General features: G+C 40.9%; 1 protein-coding gene across 2 annotated transcripts; it reads right to left on the reverse strand.

Annotated features, from left to right (window-relative positions):
- Positions 1-305: 305 nt before the first annotated feature.
- On the reverse strand, positions 306-21,727 carry kcnn2 (potassium calcium-activated channel subfamily N member 2). 2 transcript variants are annotated; one of them, XM_030065901.1, is made up of 9 exons: positions 20,960-21,727; positions 20,438-20,533; positions 12,146-12,564; positions 11,216-11,357; positions 10,814-10,924; positions 10,595-10,722; positions 7,802-7,810; positions 4,583-4,652; positions 306-1,330 (listed from the first exon to the last, which is right to left on the reverse strand). In XM_030065901.1, exons 1-9 carry the CDS (start codon positions 21,725-21,727, stop codon positions 1,055-1,057), a joined length of 2,019 nt encoding a protein of 672 aa, XP_029921761.1. In that variant the 3' UTR covers positions 306-1,054. The 2 variants fall into 2 exon arrangements, with proteins under 2 accessions (XP_029921761.1, XP_029921760.1); XM_030065900.1 differs by having other exon boundaries at positions 4,583-4,688.
- Positions 21,728-22,091: the final 364 nt, after the last annotated feature.

Consider the following 22,091-nt stretch of genomic DNA (forward strand, 5'->3'; position numbering starts at 1 on the left):
AGTTGTTCAGTATTTGTCTATTGTTGCCCGGCTGGAGTGACAGTAAGCATAAATGGCACAGGAAAGCAGGACGGGAGGTAAGACACAGTGAAAGAATGGGGACTTTGCTGTGTTGATGATCACTGAATAAGTTTCTGTGGACCTGTAGAGGTAAGTCAACGCTTCCTTTTGGAAATCAGCAAGAGGACTGATTCACCAACACTAGCCACACCTTGAGAACTGACAATAATAAACCCATGCCCAAACATCTCAAATGTTCTTCTTTTAATGAGCAACGCATCTTTATATCATACGTCAGTCAGCATTGAAGTGCATTGATTAAAAAGTAAGTGCAAGTACAGATTTCGATGCATTCATTTTGACTAGAGGATTAAATTATTTGCAATGTCGCCCCAAAAATAGTCATTCTACAGGGGCACTCTGCAAAAGAAAACCACTATAGTTGATGCTGTTTCTAACCTAAAAGATATATGCTTTTTTTTCCTCATTTCAAGCTTTATAATTGATCGCTGAGTGACAGTGTGTAGGAGCGATTTTCCTCTGCCTTCTGTTGTCAGTTCACTTGAGTCCATCAAACACAGCACTTTTCCTCAATATAGCTGTCACACTCCCTGACTGACAGGTTTCTTGGTTTCTCAGTTTGCTTTGAGGAACACGACATCTGAATCAAGCCAGCAGAAGCACAAAGTCTGTGAGAAGCACTATTTTAGTGCAATAGTTTCACACTTGGTAACCTTGCCACCTAAAACTGGCTACCTCTGCATAGAGATGGAGTAGAGTTCTTATCATAGCCCCATCGATAGGCCTTTTAGTTTTTACTGAGGGAAGCGCCATTATTTATGGTCATGTCACCAGAGCAAGGATAACAACATCTTTTGAGGTAATAAAAAACAAATAACAGCATGAAGTTATCCATTAAAATGCATTGTCCCCGGTATCTTGGATTCTGTCATCAGAATTTGGATAATACTTATTGAAACCATAAGGCTTTACGATAAATGCAACTTGGCCATATGATGGCAAAAGTCTTCAGTGGAGGCATTCCCCTTGGACTCTAGCTGCTCTCGGAGGAGGTTGGTGGTGCTGTGGAGGAAGACCTTCGTCGGGACACCGACTGGGAGCGCTCAGGGCTGTGTTTGTCATAAGGCTGGAGCTGCACCTCCAGGAAGTCCCTGTGCTGCTGGCTGATGACCTGGCTGATGAGTCCCGGCAGGGCCTGCAAGTTGCCCAGCAGAGTTTCCAGCTTGGTCTCCAAGAGGGCAATCCTCTTCTCCATGTCCTCTCCTCTCTCATTCAAGTCTGATATCATGTCATACATGATGTTCTGAGTCTGGAACAGGGGAGAAGAAACATACTCAGCATTATCGTTTCCCTATTTGAGTTATTTTCGATAGAGGATCTAAGGATATTATGACACAGGATTAAAGATACATAAAAAAACCACTGGCTCCTTCAATACTTCAATGGATGTGTAGTTAAAACTGTCAGACCATTTGTAGCTAGTTTTGGGAAAAAAGGAGTAAAAAAGGCAAGTTTATGAGTGTCCTTCACAGTGATTTGCTTCCTCAACACAATCTGTTCAGACAGCAGACCTACTATAAATAACAACAAATCAAAACAAATTCATATTAATAGAACAACCAGTAGCATATGTTATCATCGGACATAAATTGACTTTATCTCAGCATCTAATACAAAGTGATCTATACAGTGAACAACACAGCAAAAATGTCTGAAAAAAGAGTCACTTATCAACATGGCTGATATTTTTAAAGTCGGTTTTGTAGCTCAAAGCATCATGGACAATTTCCTAGTCTCAAGTCAATATTATCCACTCTGCTGGCTGCAATCTAATATTGACTGTCCCATTTTCCTCCACTGTTAGAGGAACAGAGGTCACAAGCAGTATAATAAATTATACACTAAGAGTCAGAGAGACATCAGGTAAAGTCGTGACCTGAGTATGTCAGTGGTTATTATGCTAAATAATTACAGCCATGAGGACGGGTGTATTTTCTGTCAGAGATGGACCAGGATGGCCAGGGCGTAACCATGGTACAGACAAATGAGAGAGCTTTTCCCATAATGTCCCACAAGACCAATGTATTTATGTATGTGTACGTATATCTATCCGTCTGTCTCTATGTACACACACACACACACACACACACACTCCTGACTCAACCTGACTCAACGAGCCCTTTGACCTTTGTGAGGCAGAGAAGCTGACAGGGCATATTGTTTTTTTTTCCCTCTGTTGATGTATCTACCTTGTGTTAATAAACCTCTCAGAGCTCGGTTGCTGACTGCCTGCCCTTTGATTTCCCAGATTCATTCTTCAGAAACTGCCGACAACACATTGTATGACATTGTGCAAGAGATGTATGTCAGATTCAGATTGGGAGAAGGAGTGAGGCTGCTGGTGGGGCGTTTGGTGAGGCATTATTCAGTAGAGGGGAAATCCCTGGCAGCCTGGGGGCAATGCCATCCATCACTTACCTTGTTCTCTTCTGATCTGAGGCAGGAATAATGGGATAGGTTGTTTATGTGAATCACAGTGATCCACTGAGGATCTAAAGTAGCACTGACACAATTCAAACAACAACAGAGAGGGCAGTCGGGGGTTTTGCTGTTTTGTGTTGCTTACATAAACACTAATCTAATCCTAGATTGTTTGAGCTGTTACATTTTTCTTGAAAGTATGAATGCAATTAGCAGATAATATATGAAGAAACTGATTCTGTCAGCTATGACCACGGCTGTTAAGACCGCCTCCACTAAAAAATATGTTTTTCTCATGTTTATATCCCCTATTTGACTATACTGATTTGTATCTGTGCAAAGTCTGTCATCTGTCAAACAATCAACACCATCAACTTGAAATGTCTGCTTCATATGAACAATTTTATATTATTAGCGTAACTAGTATATTCCGGGAAATTTAATTTCATGTCAGATCAAATATGGCACAATGTTCATGAGTGTTGATTACTTAAGAGTCGGTGTGCCAGCAGGCAAGGGGCTGGATGGGGACTATTTGCATATTCACAGATCTGGGCATTTTTAATGTGGGCAAGGTTTAGAGTTACATTTAGGGATGGTTTTTCATGGAAAAAGAAAACTTCTAAATATGCAATGCTGATAAACAGAGATTATTTTTCAGAGGCTTAGTGAATGACTGGAGGGGGACTTTAAAATAGCGTGCAATTCTTTGTATCACTAAGAAACTGACTGAAACCAGGCATACAGCTCAGCTAATTCAAGTCTGGGCATCTGCAAACCATAAAGTAAAACAGGAACATATTACAGTGTCAGGGCATAACATATTGCAGACTTAGGAGAGAGTTTTTTTCAGGTAGTAAACCATGAGGGAGCACTTGTCATACGTAGTGGATGAAAATGCTGATGCAAGAGTATACGAGCACATTATTGACTCACAGAGAGCCACACACTGAGACTACCAAGCCATTTCTAGGCACGTAAATGAGAGAGAGAAAGAGAGGGAGAGCAGTAAAGATTGTTCTGAACAACAACTTGAGTGAGCAATTTTAAAGTGCATTATTAATTCAGTCTCACTGGCAGACATGAAGAGAAATGCTGTGGGGGAAAAAAATGTTCAGCCCCACATGATTTCATCTAGAGTGCACATATACTGCACCATGATATTGATGTCAAATTCCAGAGTTAAGGGGATGCATTGCGATCTGAGGAATTTCACGATGCTCTGCAGCTTCTGTGCAGCTGCCAGTGATATTCCAATGATATTTTAGACACCATCGATCCACTGGGAGCATAAAGAGATGATTAATTCTATACTGCCCTCTTATGGCAAGAAACTCTTACGACAATGATTAAAGGGCCAGCCATGTGGCTCTGGCTGAGAGCCATCTTATCCAATGTCACATCCCCCCTCTTGCTGCTGTTTTACAGCATAAGGTGATTGGGCAGTATTAACTAATACCTTTCATGGCATGTGGGCCTGAGGCTAATTTGACTGTGGTGGACTTCTGAATGTCAAAGCACTGTGCCTTTCTCTGCTATTTTTCTCTGTCTTTACGTCTGGCTGAATCATCAGATCACAGTGTGTCTCCCCTCCCAGGTTACTCTGTTTCTGCTGTGTCAGGCTGGCACTCTGCCTGGTCTTTCCCTACGGTTTGTCAACTTCTGTTTAGTGCATCTGGAGACAAACATCAAAGAAAACATTTGGTGAAAAACAGGATTGGGTTTTTTTTTTGCATACTAAAAAGGTTTTCCTCTCACTGTCCCTCAGAAATTTTGAGGGAAACCATGTCCTGGAAAATATGATTCACACTGTAAAACAAAATGAGGTAGTTGTAACAATCCCAACAGATGAAAATTTCAGGTCAGTGGGTGGATAACAAGTATTATCACACATTTTTTTTTACCACCATGTGAGAAGCCTGTCTGTTTATTTGACACCTGTAGACTTTGATTATAGAAAACACAACTAATTCAGCGAGTGAACTAGCATGCATTTAACTCAGTCACACAAATGAAAGAAAGTTTTCAGGACAGTCTATCCTAATGTACAATGCAGCAGGAAACTGTTAGTCTAGCTTACCTTAGCAAGGTCCACTAGTGAGTTTGCTTGGTCATTCAGCTTGCGTTGCTCCATTTTAACACTTCTCAATCTGAACACAAGACCATTCAGAACCCAATAAATAACGCTATCAGAATTGATCAATAAATTTGTGCACACACAAGGCATACACATGGAGAACACTCCCAGGACATGCACAGGATGTGTGTAGAAAATGCAGGGATTGCAAGGGTCAGTCTGTTTGGTTGAGCTGCATGCAAGTGAAAAGGAGATCACGGGGAGGGGGGCTGCTAAAGAGGAGAATGAGACCAACTCTACATCCTATTTGACCAAGACATACAAACCTTCTAAAGGAACGCAGAGGAACTGCACAGGATCATATCAAAGAACCTATGCAGTGTAAACAATATTTGTCAAATCCTTGTTACTTCACATATGAAATTGCACATAATATTCAAAAAAGTCCACTTAAAGTGTACACGTCTCTTCTGGGTTGAACTAATAATTCTCTGCTCAACTTTATGAATTATTTAGCCACTGAAAAAAATCACAGGTACCAAAGATAAAAGTTTTCTCTATAACCTTTTTGAAACCCCTTAGCTGCACAGACGTGGATTCCTTTCCTCTTGAGACATCAAAATTTGCAAAACATTAAAATTTCATGACATTAAAATTGAAAGGAATTTTAAGGTCTTTGCCACATCAAAACATGGTATGTTAATATTAGATCACAAATGGGTAACAACACATTTCTGGTAAAATAAAATTGTAAATGACATTTTTCCCCCCAATGACATTTATTTATGGGGTAAAGAAACTTACAATGTGCACCACTTTTAATCAACCAAACATCCTGTTTCTTGTCTTCACAGAATAACGCACCTAATCCATCCACGCCAGGCTTAAATAATTCACATCTCCTGTTTAATTAGGCGTCTAAAGCCAGTGTTTTCACTCACACTCTCAGGGGGTTGGAAACAGCAACTGTGCAGTATTGTGGAGTCTGGACCACACTAGAGGTTTCAAGACATTACTGTGCTTTTTTTTTTCACCCACACATGCTAAATTACACTCGAGACAGGGCGCAGAGCAAGCTGAGGGTCTCAAGGACGTAACTCTGGTAGCTTTCTAGGATTTGATAAACAAAGAAACAAAAATAACTGCTCTAAAACTAACTGGGACATGAATTCTCTTTGAATGAAAGGTGATTATTACATTGTGTTCATCTGAGGCATAAAGTAGTGAAGATCAAAAAGGGATTAAGGGACCCTTAGGGACTCCGCTAATTAGTTGAGATGCACCCATTCTCATGCAATGCGGGCTCATTTTTAGTTTTCCTGAGGACAGGCAGATGTGGAGCGAAAATGACAGGTTAGACCAACAGAGGGTGCCACAGGAGTCACTAAAAGAAACTACAGGCAAAGAAAGATGTCCTGACAAATCGAGGAGCAAAATGCTTCATACAGAGCAGATTTCTAATGAGAAGTAGAGAATACTATTGCAAAGTAGCACTTTTATTATTCAAGTAGTTGAGTGAAATGAAAGAAAAAGAGGCAGAGTCTATCTGAAATGATGACAGATAATAGATAGTCAATGTTTAATGATTTTGCAGTTGATGTAAGACCTGTTAGAGTTCTGCATTTCACAGTTGGATGACCAATAGCTGTCACATGGGGTTGAAGAACGGGGCAGCTCGAGGTCAGGACGGGAAGGCGTATACTTGCCGTCTCTTTTATCTTCTATGTGTCCCCTTTCCCTTTGTGAATCATTATTCCTAGGAAGTTCTCCTTCTCAATGGGCACTCTAAATCTGCTCTGCTATTCATCAGGGAAAAAACAGCTATGCTAAGCTCTTCAAAACCCTTTGAATCTGTTAAGGCAATCTCAATAGTGCTGTGCGATATTTTTTTCCCAGGTTGCTTTCTTTGTCATGACCCCTGTTTACCTCATTTTAGAGAGACTAATTTCTCTTTAGCGTATCGGACACGGTGAGCATTTGGCGGCTTGTCTCATCCGCTCTCGCTGTCCCTGACTACTGGGATTTGAGCTGAGAGGAGAATAAGCCTTACAGCGTCCGTCACAGTTTCAGCCTCCCGGCCACAATCAGCTGGGCTCCCGGAGGCTTACCCTGACCTTCCCCTCAGGTCACATTCCTGTTTCTGCCATCCGCTAAGCTCTAAGCTAACAAGCACACTCTGCCTGTCCTGCTTCTCGCTATGCTTCCTGCTTTCAACCTGACAGCAGTCCCAAGAGACAGCGGCCCCAAGGGGATGGTCAAATTATATGGAGGCACTTGTCCTACTCTTGGCAAAACAGTTATCATGCCCTAAAAAACATATTGTAACACATCTGGTTGCATACATGCAACGTCATGCCCGTGGCGTGGATAATTGCACCATCCAAATAAGCTATGGAGCTTCCAGTGCAGCTAATTCTGCATGACCCTCTTGGTGCAGAGATGTATGACAGCCATATGTCCTTGTGCATTGTGCCAGCTGCCAGATGTGATGACGCTGGACCAGTGTGTTTGCTACTATGTCATCCAAGAGAGAAATGGAGGGAATGTGGCTGCAAATGTAGTAACAGGCGTAACGGTGGTTCCACAAGCCGAAAGATGACCCTGAGCCCTGATCCGCATGAGCATGGCTGGCCAGTGGCATGACTTGAGAGATCCGATATGTACTTGTGCTACTGCAGGTATCTCCTGTAGAGCTCTAGTCGTCATCCTTCGGTACGTGAAAGCACAGTTGTTAGAGTTTAATCAGTGGCTTTCTGATTAAAGATCAAATTTCCACCACATCCATGCAAAAATGGAAAGAAAAACACCCTCCGTCACTGATAATTGAAATTCACTTCTGAAACATCTACGAGAGTGTTTACAATGTGCAGCATTGTGTCTACTCATTAATAAAGTGGAAAAAGGTGTTTGTGGTAAATGTTAAGTGTTGAAGAATGGATGGTAAAATGTAACTGTAATTACTGTTGTGCATTTTATCAAATTGGCATGCTTATCAGGTGTGAAAACTATCCTTATAAAGATATCTATAGTAGATAAAATGAAATAATCTTGACGTTATAATTGTGTCAAAAAACAATTGAATTATTGCCACATTTGAGGGCTATGAATTTCACTTATCAAATGAGGGAGTGTAATTTTTAGTCACATTATTGGGTTCAAAGACAAGCTGTCGTTTGCATGCACACAAAAAAATCTGTATCTACATGTGAGGCGAAGACTTACTTTCGAGCTCTATTGCATTGTGTCGACACAAACAGGAAAAAAGGAAACATGAAGTAGACAAATGAATTATTACAACATCAGATAAACATATTCAGATGGTAAAAATCTGTATGCTCAAGTCTGGCTGCTGTAACCCTCATCTCTGTAACCTCAACGCTGAACAGCAGCAGAAATGACTTCCTTCTTCCTGTGACCAGTGTGTAACCTCGGTATTTCTGGACTATTTCTAGGCACCAGAGCTTTGATTGCTTTCCTAGTCTAATCCCCCCCCAGTCCACGCTAGCTCTGGTTTATCAGAAATATGTTAAGTCAAGCCAAAACCTTCATGTTAACGCCAGTAAAAAAAAAAAAAAAAAAAAAAAAAAAAAAGCAGCTGTCCCTTTTACACATCGCCTAACACAGACAAAGCCTTAAAGCAGAGACGTCTGACCTCATTTGATGAATGTTGCACTTTTCTCACCTCTTGTCCAGTGTTTTAGCTGATGAGGGTTCCCAAGCAAGTTTTTTCAGGTCATCTGACTGCTTATATTACAGTTAGGGATGAGCCAGAATAATCAACTAGACGGACAACAGCTGACTATTCAACTAAGCTGACTGAGTACTCTAACTTTGTCTCTTAAAAAAACAAAAAAAAAAAAACAAAAACACTGAAATTCACATGGTAAAATCAGCCAGTAATATTTGGAATGGATCTGGACACTGTTTTTTTTTTTTTTTTTTAGATCAAGATCAATTCATAGCATATAGATCACCCAATTACATTTGCTGAATTTGTGTGACATCATCACATTCACACCACTGTGTGCAACAGCCTGGTCATCTTTGCTTTTGTGATGATGCTTAAGGTAAAGATGCTAAAGAGATACACTAAAAAAAAAAAAAATCAGCAGAAATAAAATGTTGATGCTTTTTAATAATCAGCTGAGAATCTTATTCTTAAAGCTAAGCACACTGCAGCCTATTTAAAATATAGGCAGACTAGTCGACTAATTGTTCGGACAACTCGCCAACTAGTCGACCTTGGAAAAATGTACGTTGGCATAACCCTAATTACAGCTGATCCAGCTTTGACTGAAGGAAAGAGACATGGTGATGCATGACTTGATGTTTACAATTGTCTCATGTCAGGTCAAGGATGTCTTGATGCCTGACCCCTCTCCTCCCTGTCAGGCATTTTCACATCATATACACGTCTCAGCAGTTTCTAGCATGATCTATGTACATTACTCATATCATTCCAAGATAAAGCCTACAGACACACTCCCTTGTGAACTACAGGGAACCTCAACAAAAACAAAGTGTGAAGTGCAGATGTGAAACCATGCTGAGTAGCCGTCCTTGCACACAGAGCTGGAAGTGGCTTTTTTTTCTGCTACTGAATCTGGTTCTTCATAGATTTAGCTTTAGCTCCAAGGGATTTTCCATTATTAGGCTGTCCTAGAGAACAGGAGGTGGACATGAAATGTTGTCATCACCATCACAAATCAACTGAACACACCAGCAAGGACATAATGATTCGACAAAGCAACCGTGACACAATACTATTAACACAGCAGAGATGTGGATGCGGGTTGCAGCAGCAGACAAAAAAATCTCTACCTTGTAATAAAACCTATCCATGTCTTTAAAACAAACAATGCACGCTGAAAAGATTCATGAGCAAATCAAAGTTGCACAAAAGAGACCACACAGACCCATTTACATACATAAAACCACAGAAAACAAACAAACAATCGAACAAATAGGGGACATTTTTACCTGGGCTTACTCTACATCATAAAGAGATAAGAATGTAAATCCGTTTACTTATTTTAATGAGGGAGGAGTTGATTGCCAGTTGCAAAAAGAAGCCACATAATAAAGATTCTGGTATATACTGTAAGTTGAGGGGGGAAAAAAGGGAGGTGAAGCTAAAATCGATACTGTTTTGGAGTTAGATACCACTAGAGGGTCCCTGGGGATTCACTAAAAGACTAGCTGACAGGTAAGTGTCTGACCGGCCAGTAGAAAAGTAGAAAGCCAGATGTGTCAGCCCTGAGGTCAGTCTGACATCTGACTCACAGCTACAGTGCACAAAGACACACAAGAGTCAATCTGACAGCAAGAGGAAGAGAGAGAGGGAGAGAGAGAGAGAGAGAGAGAGAGAGAGAGAGAGAGAGAGAGAGAGAGAGAGAGAGAGAGAGAGAGCAATATCACATTGCTGGGTAACTTTTGAGAATATTTCAAGAGAATTAAAATTTTCTTCAGTACTTCAGTTAAACTGAGGTTTACATTTCCAACACGTCTGTCACAGTGTAGGGATACTCAGACAGAGTTTTTCACTGCTTACTTAGGCAAAGGGACATTTTACACAGATAAAATATTAAATTAAATATGAAATACATCCCCATTGAATTGAGAATTCTTTTACCTTTTTTCCTTTCCTTTCCTTTCCTTTTTTTTTTTTTCTTACTAATAAATGATTGAGGAGCTTAAGAACCTTTCCTAAAATAGTATATCAGTGGATGCATCTGTAAATTTGTCACCATTCTTTCTAGTGCAGGACAAACAGAGAAGCCAGGCCAGCTCATTATTTCACATCACATTTTCAAAGGTAAAGTTAGTCGAGTCAGGCGAAACATGGATTTAAATACAGGATCCTTCAATGTCATTAATATATCTGTTTGCTACAGGTGTCAAACAATTCAGATTTCAGGTTTGGATTGAATTGATGTGTCAAATGAACATGCTCCTGGACAAAAAGCGTGAGATCAACGCCATCCACAATGTCTGGGTTACGAGTGCGGTACCTACTGGTGAATGGCTTGGAGAAATTTCCTCTGGTGCTTCCTGACTCTGGCATGGTCCATCTTCCTCACCAGTTTGGTGTTCTTGTAGATGAGCCACGTCTCCCTGAGAACGTTCGCAGCTGTGTTTTTCACCTAATGCGCACAACAAGAAAACACATGGTCCGGAATGCAGGTAGTCAAACGTCTTCATGGTAATTCAATGTCACATGGAGCCTTTACTTACTCTTTTTGTTAGCTGGGTGTCCATCATAAAATTGTGGACATGTTTTTCAGCTTTGGTTAATTCCAGTTTCTTTGCCACCACAGCCACCACCAAGGCGGTGCAGCCGGCACCCTGTCAGACAACAGCAACATGAACAGGCAAGAATCTGAGTTTGTCGGATATTCTTCAGCGGAAAAAAAAAGATGTGTGTGTGTGTGTATGTATCTTAGCAAGAATTGCATTAGCAAAAAATAAGGCTTTGAGCCAGGTTTCTGTAATCAATATTTTTAATATTGGCAGACGTATGAGAAAAAAAAATCATTCTCTTGAGGTATACTTTCAGATAGATGAGCATTTTTTCTGTAAAAGGAGAGAGTACAGTAATTAGATTCAAATCAGGAAAATTATATATACATTTCTCACCATAATGCCTGTCAGGAGGCAGACTCCTTTCCCACAGTATGTGTTTGGGACCATATCCCCATATCCAATGGTAAGAAAAGTGATTGAGATCAACCACATGGCTCCTAGAAAGTTGCTGGTAATGTCCTGCTTGTCATGATATCTGTAATAAAACATGCAGCAGTTTGCCAAACATACATGCACCATGGAAATCAGCCACCCATGCCCTCCTCCATCTTGTCATGAATAAATCACAGCTTAAAAGACCATCATCAGCATATAAACCTATGAAACCTACTGCAAATTAGTATAATCTCATACAAAGCATCATATTAAATGAGCTGACATGAAGAATTTATAAGAACTGCAGTGATGAGAATGTCTTGCATTAGACATGAATGTTGTTGGTGTAAACATGTTTTGAGATGCCAATTGTCAGGTCTCTTAAATGTTTTGCAAAAGCTCCTGTAATTTTACTAGACGTTCTGCAAATGTTCTGGGAAGGTGATGCAAGGACCAAAAAATAACATCCTAGGCTGGGTCTATTAAGGTTCTGCAAACATTATGGGAAGGTAGTATGACTTAAAAGGAACATCCTATAAACATCCTATAGTAATGGTCCCCTACATGTTCCCAGAACTTCCTGAATGTTCCCTGACAGTCCTCAAATAACGTCACTCTACCCTTTGAAGAACTTGTGACCGTCTGGTAATGCTGTGGGAACATTACAAAACGACGTCCTTTACGTCAAGGGGACATTTCATAACATCCTGGGAATCTAAAATTTCTACCTGGGTAATCGCCTCAGGGCTATCATTTGTTTTTGTGTGAATCATCCTGTCAAGAGGATCTCCACACTATGTATAATGAACTAAGAAATGAATACATTTTCCACCTCTATCTATATTTCATGCAGAATAGTGCAACAAGGTGAAGGGCAGATCAAAGCACCTCTCGCAAGCTCTCACGGTCCACGCAGCGATGATCCACAGAGAGATAGTGAAGACCAGCAACACGGTGCCGGGGCAGATGGTCATGAGGGTCTTCATCACGAAGCGCGTGTTGAAGTTGATCTTGTTGAGTGCGCCGATGCTGCGGGACGAGGCGTCTGTGAAGAGCTTGCTGTGCAGCAGCATGACACGAGCGATGAGGTACAGCCGCAGGAACATGGGGATGGACAGAATGATGTCCACATCCGCATCTGTCTTGGACGGTACGTAGGAGAAGGCCAGGCGTGCCGTCCAGGTGAAGGTGTAGTTCCCTGGGATGGGATGGATGGCGCACACTAGGATCTCCAGGCAGATGAAGAAGATGCGCTCGTACGTCATGGCTATCCTCCAGTCATCAGCTGCGTTATCCACCATAAATAACTGCAAGGCAAAGGGTACAGTGAAGCAGGAGGAGGGAACTTGACAGCAGATTTTCATCATGGTGACAACAAGCTACAATAAATCTTTTAACCTCCTCAATAACTCATCAGCGGCATTTTGTTTAATTTCATATTATGTCATTAGATTTCAGTAAAAAATTTTGGGTTCAATGGCCATTTCTTTATTTCATGTAACACGTGTGTAACCCTGGGTGGCCAGAACCTGAACTTTACCAGAAATCTCCCCCCTACTCTGTCTCACTGTCTGCCTCCCCACTCTGTGAATGAATAAATAAATAAATTTTAAAAAAAAAATAGTGCAGATTTTTTAAAGTGTTACATTAGCAGCATGTGGCAAGCGTTTTTAACTTCAAAGCATTACACTGATGAGAACATCTGCCACCCCCGCATTAGCATAGCTTCTTACTGCCTGACCAGAAGGTAGGCCACTTCATTAGGGACTTTGGTGAGGACGAATTTCACAACCCCTCATCACTCCACCCTGTCCTCTGCCATATACCTTCATCACTTGGTCCTGTCACTTCTGGTGCAGCCCCCACCCTCCAATCCCCCGCTTCCTCATTTTCAGTCCAATCTAGAGCTATCTAGCAGTCTGAGGATTCATTGCTCAGTGTATCCACCCTGAACTAATGGCAGAGCCCATGACCGCAATCCTGTGTCACTCAGAGTCATCACTGATCATGCTTATGGTCAGTAAATTAGCTATCCAAATCCAAAAAGGTGACCTCGTGTTCCTCCCCTCACCAAGCTGTAAATTTGCCAGCACAGAATTCAGGTTAAATACTATTGAGCTACATTAGCTTCCAATGTATTTGTTAAGTCTCTCCACTCTTACACCAACGCTGACATTCTTCCACAGCAGCTCCTGCTCTATCCACTCAATCACCTCAAGGTCCTCTGGCTGTGTAAGGGTCGTCACAACTGCCTGTAGATATTTCACAAAATGTTGCTGTCAGCAAATACGAGGGAGGTTTCTTGGTTGGCTATATTCGCCATGGCTGCAGGAGCCACTCTAAAGGGGAAGAAAAAGCTAAACCTGACTGCATTTTAACTAAAACCACTCCACATTAATTGATTAATGTCTATTAATAGTTTGCCTAACCTTTAATAGCACCAAAAGAAAAAAATGTACTGATCAGTTATCTTTTATTGCCCCTGTAAATCATGTGATTTGGCGTCTCCATCCCACACACAACGGTCTGTATTGGCTTGCAGATAAGAACAAGAGGGAATTAAATATTCCTCGCCTGAAATATGCCAGATATGTTAATATATCAGTCAAAACACAGAACTTTTAATAATGCAGATAACTCTTTGTGAGAGAGCGAAAAAAAAGCTCATTTATATATCAAGTCACACATTTGCCAACCTGCCAACTAGCCTCCATTTAGTTTAATTTGGAATTTCTCATTAGAGAAAAGAACTGTCCCATTCCTGGAAGTGTAATGGGATCAATGACCTAGATTGTATATTTAGTGGTGACATATTATATAAAATCTTGAACTGCTGAAATAGAAGTATATTTCCCTCACTGAGAGAAAACTTTTTATTCAACAATGTTCAACTAAAAGGCAGGGAAAGTAATGCACACCTACAGAAAAACGCAACATAAACACATAATCATGCATAAATGTCACATATGCTAACATTTTCACAGACACACTGACACTACACACTCATTGCAGCTTGTTTCCAACCGTCAGCCACAAGAAATATCAACTGTCAACACACTGGCACACAGCAGTCAAATACATGCTGCATCACCACAACAAACTGATACACATGGAAGCTACAACATCTGATATGAATAACTCATATTCCCGCAGAGACAACTCTACATACCAACACAGCTATCCTAAATAAATAACCGAGCTGGTTATTTCAAAGCTACAATAAAACTTTTACCCAAAGTCACAATGCAGACCATTCAAACATTTCCGCGTTAGGTATGCATGGGAAATGAGTGATACTGAGCTCCTTCAAGACACTGACATCTGTCAGAGATGTGTGTAACTCTAACCAGAGCTCTCCTTGTTAAGCTTTCCAAAGGGGTGTAATTTAGACACGGAAACACAAGCTGTGACTCCACTCTGTTACTCACTCTGTTCCTTACTTAAAATGAAGCTCTGAAACAGGCAAAAACATCTATTATTTGCGCACAGCCTGAGCCTTTTGTCTTACGTTTGAAACAACCCCACCTTGTCATAAACATTTATGAAGTTTGTTACCTCAAAACAATGTAATTAAACATTTAAACCCCGGTTACGTAAGGAAAGCCTACTTGGTGGACAAAAGCAATTATGGTAATGGATGACCTGAAATACAATACTCAAGGGCTCTTTACCTGTGAGCATCAAATATTCCATGATAGTGGCAGAACCAGCAGTTATGACAGAGGAACCTACATCTAAACTGGAAACACCTTGTTCGCAGAGGACGTTTTATGATTTTATTATCTTTTACCTAACACAGACATGAAAATATGTAACTCCCCCTACAGCCCCGCACACAGAAGTTCCTTTTACAATGTAAGGGGGGATGCCAATACATTTGTTCCAACAAGCCAAGCCCGTACAATGCTCAACAGATCTTTAAGAATAGAAAGCCAAGGTGACAATTTCTTAACAGGGCCAATCTTGCTCTCAGATGGTTGGCTTGTTGTCTGACGGATGCAAGCACTATTTAATCATTAAGAGTGCACTCCGCTTGCTCATCATGGGGAAGCTGTGCTGGTGGCGGGGCGACCCCGTGTCACAGTGCTGACATTTTCCCTCCAGACGACGCGTGCGAGTGTGTCCTGAGGTCGTTCTGTTACACGGGGTCTCTGAGCGTTGGCGTCCTATACCAGCCAGACTAGAGAAGCTCACCTGTGAGGCTAGCTGGGTTGGTTACTGGTTTCAGTATGCTCAATATAACTAATGGAGTCCAGCTCAATATTTAATCTGTGTAATGTGGAGATGGGAACATATGTCACTGAGAATGAAATCGCTCAATCTCATTAGTGAATTAGGTTGAGAGGTTCAGCCCAATTAGACATTAATGCAATGGTTTATTTATGATATCAAAGCGAGCCACTAAGAGGCCACTTTGCTGAGTAAATCTTAAATTGTTGCAGATTCCAATTGCTTTTGCGTCCAGAATTAAGCCTGACATTTGCATTTTCTCATTTAAGCAAAAGTAAGGCCTATCCCAGCCAAAGTAAAATTCCTAATAAATCTTTCTTGCTTTGGAGTCCTGTTGTGGTGTTGAGAGATCCAGATCAGTGATATAAAATCAGCTGCGTGTTTGAATTCATGCACAGTGTGTGTGGTAGTAAATGTAATCAATTAATAATCACTAAAATCCTCAACTCATCGGGAAGCTGAGTGTCTCTGCCCTTGAAAGCCTGTAAGTTCAGTGAAAACATTGAGGTCAGCAGCCAGTGGTGGTTATCTGACTCCCGTCTGGCTTCTCAGGTGGAGGACAGATTTCACTGTGAGAAATGCAAAACATCTCCTGCAGTTACACCATATCTCTGACACGCACTCAGCACCCCGGGGCAGGTGGACAACGACGGCCAAGTTTGGGTATGACTTGACTCACCCACACAGTTTGGGCGTTTGCCGTTTCCCATGAAATACTACAACTACCACATCTTCCCCTTTCTGCAGTTTGTGAAATTGTAATACTGAGAGAGCAAGAAACATCAGTGCTGACTTTGGTCAAAAAGGCGCTCATCATAGACAGAACAGCTCTCAAAGAATTGTGCATTAGTTCAGAAAACTGAACTGTCAGCAGAACCGTCATCATAAGGCACGACGACACAGCAGTGGCCTTAACACAAATGCCCATCGGCAAACTATCATTGATGTAAGAGGACGAGAAAAGAAAACTTTCAAAATGTCACTCACTGTCTGCTCGGGAGTGTTGTGAACGCATCAAACGTCTGAGTAGGGAGGGCAGTAACATGCTTGCAGTATTTCTCCTAACTCATATCTTCGACAATGACAAATCAAAGTCAGAGTGGAAGCATGGCTTCTCAGCTCTCAATCTCCACTCGAACTGTACAATAAGCTGCTGCCTGCCAGCACAGCAAACTGAACTAAAAAGTCTAAAAATTCCTCTGACCGATCACCAGCTGTCAACAAAAGATGTCACAGGGTCTGAGTCAAGCCTATAACACTTCATGCACATCACATTCATTTTACCACGCTGAATGACATCAGTATATACAAAGGAGGATGAAACATCAGCATTATTGACATTAATTGTAGAAACTGCTGGCCATGTCATTGGTCTGACCTGACCTAGGAAACTTTTAGTTACTCTGAGGGGAGAAACTGAGGCGAAGAAATCTGCACTCTGTCAAACCACCATAAAAATGAGAGGGCACAGTTTTTTCTGTTGAGTTTGACAAGTAAATCAGCTTTAAGGGGCTAGAAGTGCGCAGGGAATTTCATCATCGTGACTTATGCATCTACATTTGACAGGCACCTGTGAGTACACATGGATGTGCATGCATAATCTATTTCACTGCAGAGGCAAAAGTGCCCACATCGATAAAAACATAGTGCAGTTTAGACACAGCACTACACAAATACGACAAACATTAACCATTAACAAAAGTAAAGAAGCGATTCCGAACCACAAAATTACATTGTATACAGAGTAACATAATAGTAGATATACACAGTTAATAGAAAATTTAATCACAAGGTTTCAACTTAGGTGAAAATGGAACTTTAAAGTGACTTAGTAGTTAGGGTAGGATACTTGCTTTCAATGAATATAGTTCAAAATTGCAGAAATTGCCATGCACTCCATTACTCTGTAGTCTAGCTAATAAAATAATAAGACAACACCAGCCCTCTTCTTTGTCCCAAAGGGAGGGTCAAGGAACTCGTTGCAACACTTTATGAATTGGAAAAACTTTGCAATCAGCATGTACATGTAGAGGCAACCAACAGTAACCAAGCAAGGCAGTGCTGAGATGATCATGTTTTCTGTTTCTTCCGAGTATTTGGGTTTCCAAGTTTAGAATAAATGCTAATTCAAAGAAATAAATAAATATTGCAGAGATGTCTGGAGAATATAGTGCAATTGCAGAAATCAATTCTGGAATGAGCAAAAGCATGAATCATGTTTTCTGGGTCAGTGTTGGGGGAAATGCCTTTATCTTGAAGCTATATGTCTGAGGTGAAATGGGTTTCGGATATTGTCTTGATGTGATTGTCAAAGCAGCGGTCTGGATCAAAGATTTTTTTGCAAGATTTTAGTCCATTATGTGGTATTTTGTTTAAGTATAACTGGAGTCAAAAAGCAAAACTACGCAAATATAGGAATTACAAAATTACATTAAACACATAAACATCTTGTTAAAACAAGCTGGTGCTAGATAGATAGATAGATAGATAGATAGATAGATAGATAGATAGATAGATAGATAGATAGATAGATAGATAGATAGATAGATATTGGTGAGATGATAATGCTTTGCATTTCATGTGAGGATTTGGGTTTCTCAGTTTAGAATAAACTGTTAAACTGTTAATTCGTTATTGTGGAGATGTCTGGAGAATAGAATGCAGTTGCATTAATCACTGCTGGAGCATGCAAAAACATGAATCATTTCCTAGTTTTTTTTTTTTTTTTTAATTTTCTAGTCTTTTTTTTGTTTGTTTTTTGGGTTTTTTTGGTCAGTATCAGAGGAAATGCCTTTATCTTGCAGCTATATCTGAGGTGAAATGGGTTTTGGATACTGTCTTGCTGTGATTGTCAAAGCAGGAGTCTGGATCAAAGATTTTCTGCAGGATTTCAGTGAGTGCATGCTGCTTAGAGCATGAAAAAAAGCATTTCAATTTCTTCGTAATGAGATGAAGGACACTGCCATGTGTTGCTGTGTAAAACAGAGGACTCAAGGTTGCTGTGTTATTTCAGCAGATTTAATTTCAGTGTCAAGTTGTGTATGATCACCATATTAATGCGTCTAGCTGTATTATTCTAATTAGGATATGATTGTGCCCATGTGGAATCTCAGCACCAAAAGAGAGGCGGGTGAAGAGCATGAAGCAGAATTCACCACTTAAGCAGCTGACTGGTTTATTATCCACAGGACTACGACTGTGTATCTAGCACGCAGAATCAAAAGGTATAATTTGAAACAATCTGTGATAACACACGCTAAACACTTGTTTTTTGGTGTGTTAAAGAGTGAATTTGTGTAAAACATTGGTAAATAATTGATTTAGTTGTTCTCATGGAAAAGTTGTATAAGCAGGACGTGAAAATGTGCTGTTTTTACATTGAATAATTCACATAAAGTTTTGAATAAAAGATCTGGAGACTGACGGAGGAGAGAAGAATGAATATTATACTCCCATGCAAGCTTACACAACACATTCTGCTTTATAAACAACTACAGGAGACTGCTGAGGAGGTGACAATGCTTTTGTTATGCATCAAAATATAGGAGTGACCTCTGTGTATTTCTATCACAAAGAATGTTTCACAGAGATCCATCTGAGGGGGGGTGACACATTTTTCTTTTGAGCTATTTCAATGACTGATACTCCTCTGGGACTTGTAAGAACTAAATATAACAAAAAGGCTAATGAATGTGGCCAATGCTGCTCATAATGAAAAAGATAAGGACCTAATGCTATATGACAACATATTTTTCACTCTTTACAAGAGGCATTTTCGACATCTTGAGTCTGACTTAGACTTTATACTGACACAAATAACTGGTATCACAGTAAGAGGAGAGGCAAACAGCTGCCACATCGGTTTATATTGCGTGTTTGCGAGCCTCTTCGGTTTTTGTGCTCATCAACTGTAGCTGACAATATCTGAAAGTCGCAGTTTGAATTAAAAGCAAGAAAAATCAATAGTGTGATTAGACGTGGCGTCATTCAAGGAAAAAACGCTCGAGCCGTGTTTCCTTTCAAATGAATTTCCTCTTAAGTTGATTTCATTATGAATAGCACTCTAACACAAAGAAAAAAAATACAACACATGTCCACCTTGCAAAAAGAGGCACAATTAATTGAGCAGCTCTATAACGGAGACATAAATGCTGAATTGCAGGAGGAAAGTAGTCTGAGTAATGCAACAATGCTCTGACACAAAGACATAAAATAGAAATTTGTCTGAGTGCTTGAACACTTCAGGGTAGCTGACAGTCTGTATCCATCTAGTTAACCTGGAATTCTTGAAAAAACAATTCTCAACAAAATGTGTAATGAAATATTTATGTGGTTAAAAATGAAGACTTGACCAGTCTCTAACACTGACCTAAAAAGAGTTTTGCTTAACACTAATCAGCAAATCTCTAGCATCATTCATGGAATTGCAATTTTGTGTTATTCTTGATGTTTTGCATTTCCTTAATGATGAGCACAAATAAATACATGCAATCTTAGCACTGCACTACATAAAGTTAGGATTATTCCCTTGAGTGCTCACCTTAAGCTCTAAAACAATTTTAATTTGCACAAAAGTTCTCATGTCAGAGGAGGCATTTGCTGCCATAATTAGAGTGCCACACACTGAGGAGGAAATTAAGGCAATTTAAAAATGTGCAGCTTACTTTCACAGTTAGTTTGCTTTGGTTAAGTCATTGGATCAATAGAGCACGCCACTGTCCAGCCTGTGATTATTCATGAGACTTTAACCTTATTACCCTCCACACCAATTCATGACATCCTGCGGTGCATTTTGACAGGTGCCCAGAAATGTAACACAATGCACATCAAAGGGAATATTTTTAAAAATGTGATCAGACTTTTGTTGGCTGTCATAACCTGCAATCCCTGACACTTCACAAACATCAACATGAATTAAAAGAAGAGGAACAAAAAATGCTCAAACATTACCTGTATCTCTCTCGCATGGTATATGATAATCAGCCCGAGGAGAATGATTGTAGAAAGGCTTATCAGGCATTTTAGAGCTAATGAATACAAGGACTCCTGGAAAAGAACAACAACACTATAGCCAAACAACACACAAAGATCATGAAAGACATGCATGGGCTTATGGTACATCAACTGTTACTTATGTTTTAAAAAAAATCAAGATATATATATGTAATATTCATGTTTCTTAGCATGCTTCAGTAACCTCTGAAACGTGATATCCTGTTACAAGGGGGTTCCCCTTCATGGCTGGACAAGAGCGGGCCTCCTGGGCCTGCATGTGTCAAGACTATGTCACTGCATGGGACACTTTGCTACCTTGGGCTACATACTTTTAGTAGTCTACCTGTAACTTAAACTGAATGATCATCAATGAATTAAAAAAACACTTTTAGTGTGAGTTGTGTTTTACTCAGTCACATGCTGCTAAATTAACCCTGATCTGGATGGGACTGCACAGCACGGGGTTGAGTTACGCACCTTTCCATAGGCTCCCCAAGAGAGTTCAGTCTCTATAACCATAACAACGATCCCAAACATCCCAAAGATCAAAGCATAGTCGCTGAGCCGCTTCCTTTTCTCAAACAAGGCCCTCCTGTGCCCAAGCTTTTCCCCAATGTTCTGGTTCTTCTTTTTCCCCGATTTACTGCCACTGTGGCTACAACCGCCCCCTCCGTCTCCCGATGCGTAAGGCATCAGGGTGGTCGAATTATTCTCAGGCTTGGATACTAAGGTGTCCGACGCATCTGCGGTGGAGATGGGCTGTAAAGGCTGGGACTCGGAATCAAACTCGTGTATGTTTCTGCGGGACGAGCTCAAGTTGCTCAGCGGCCGCATTACGCCGCCGTTGTATCTGCAGCTGCTCATGGCTATTTCATTGTAGGAGTTACTCTCTTTGTGACTGCTGCCCAGGCTGCCCCGCTGCCGATCGTGGCACTGCTGTTGGTGAGGATGATGATGGTGTCTGGATGAACTACCATGACTAGAGGGCGTGAACTCACAGACGCTATACTGACAGCCTTGCCTCGAAGACGTCTCGGATGGTGTCCTTAAAGTTCCGACAGTGGTCGGCGACGTCCCGCGAAAGACGAGGCTTTTTCTTGCATCACAGGTACAGTTATTGCAGGTGCAGCACTGGTCGTGCTGCTTGCCGAGCCGATCCTCCCGCCCGCAGTAGTGCTGGTACTTACAGTGCTGGAACTGCTGCTCTGGAAAGAAATCGTTCTGCAACTGCAATGGGGTTTCCATGTCAGTGCTGCTGTTTAAAGCAGCAGTCGGGTACCACAAAGCACCCAGCGAAGGGCGTTATGGTAGTTACGGGAGGACAGATACGCTGCATGAATAGACCCATTTCGGCTCCGGTAGAATGCGAGCGATGCCTCCGATTGGGCAGCGGGGACCAAAACAACTGGCTTGACGTCATGAAAGGGTGCAACCACAGGATGTGAAGCCCAGCCTTTCTTGGGAGCTAAAAGAACACACAAATTTATTCATGATCCTTTTGGAAAACTACTGTGCCTTTACTTTTACATCTGCACAATGAATGAAAACTATTCTAAAAGAGCACAATCAAATAAAACACATTACTTGACTTTTTTTGTTAGAATCTGAA

This window comes from Myripristis murdjan, chromosome 12 (genome assembly GCF_902150065.1).
Source record: "Myripristis murdjan chromosome 12, fMyrMur1.1, whole genome shotgun sequence".
NCBI lineage: Eukaryota > Metazoa > Chordata > Actinopteri > Holocentriformes > Holocentridae > Myripristis > Myripristis murdjan.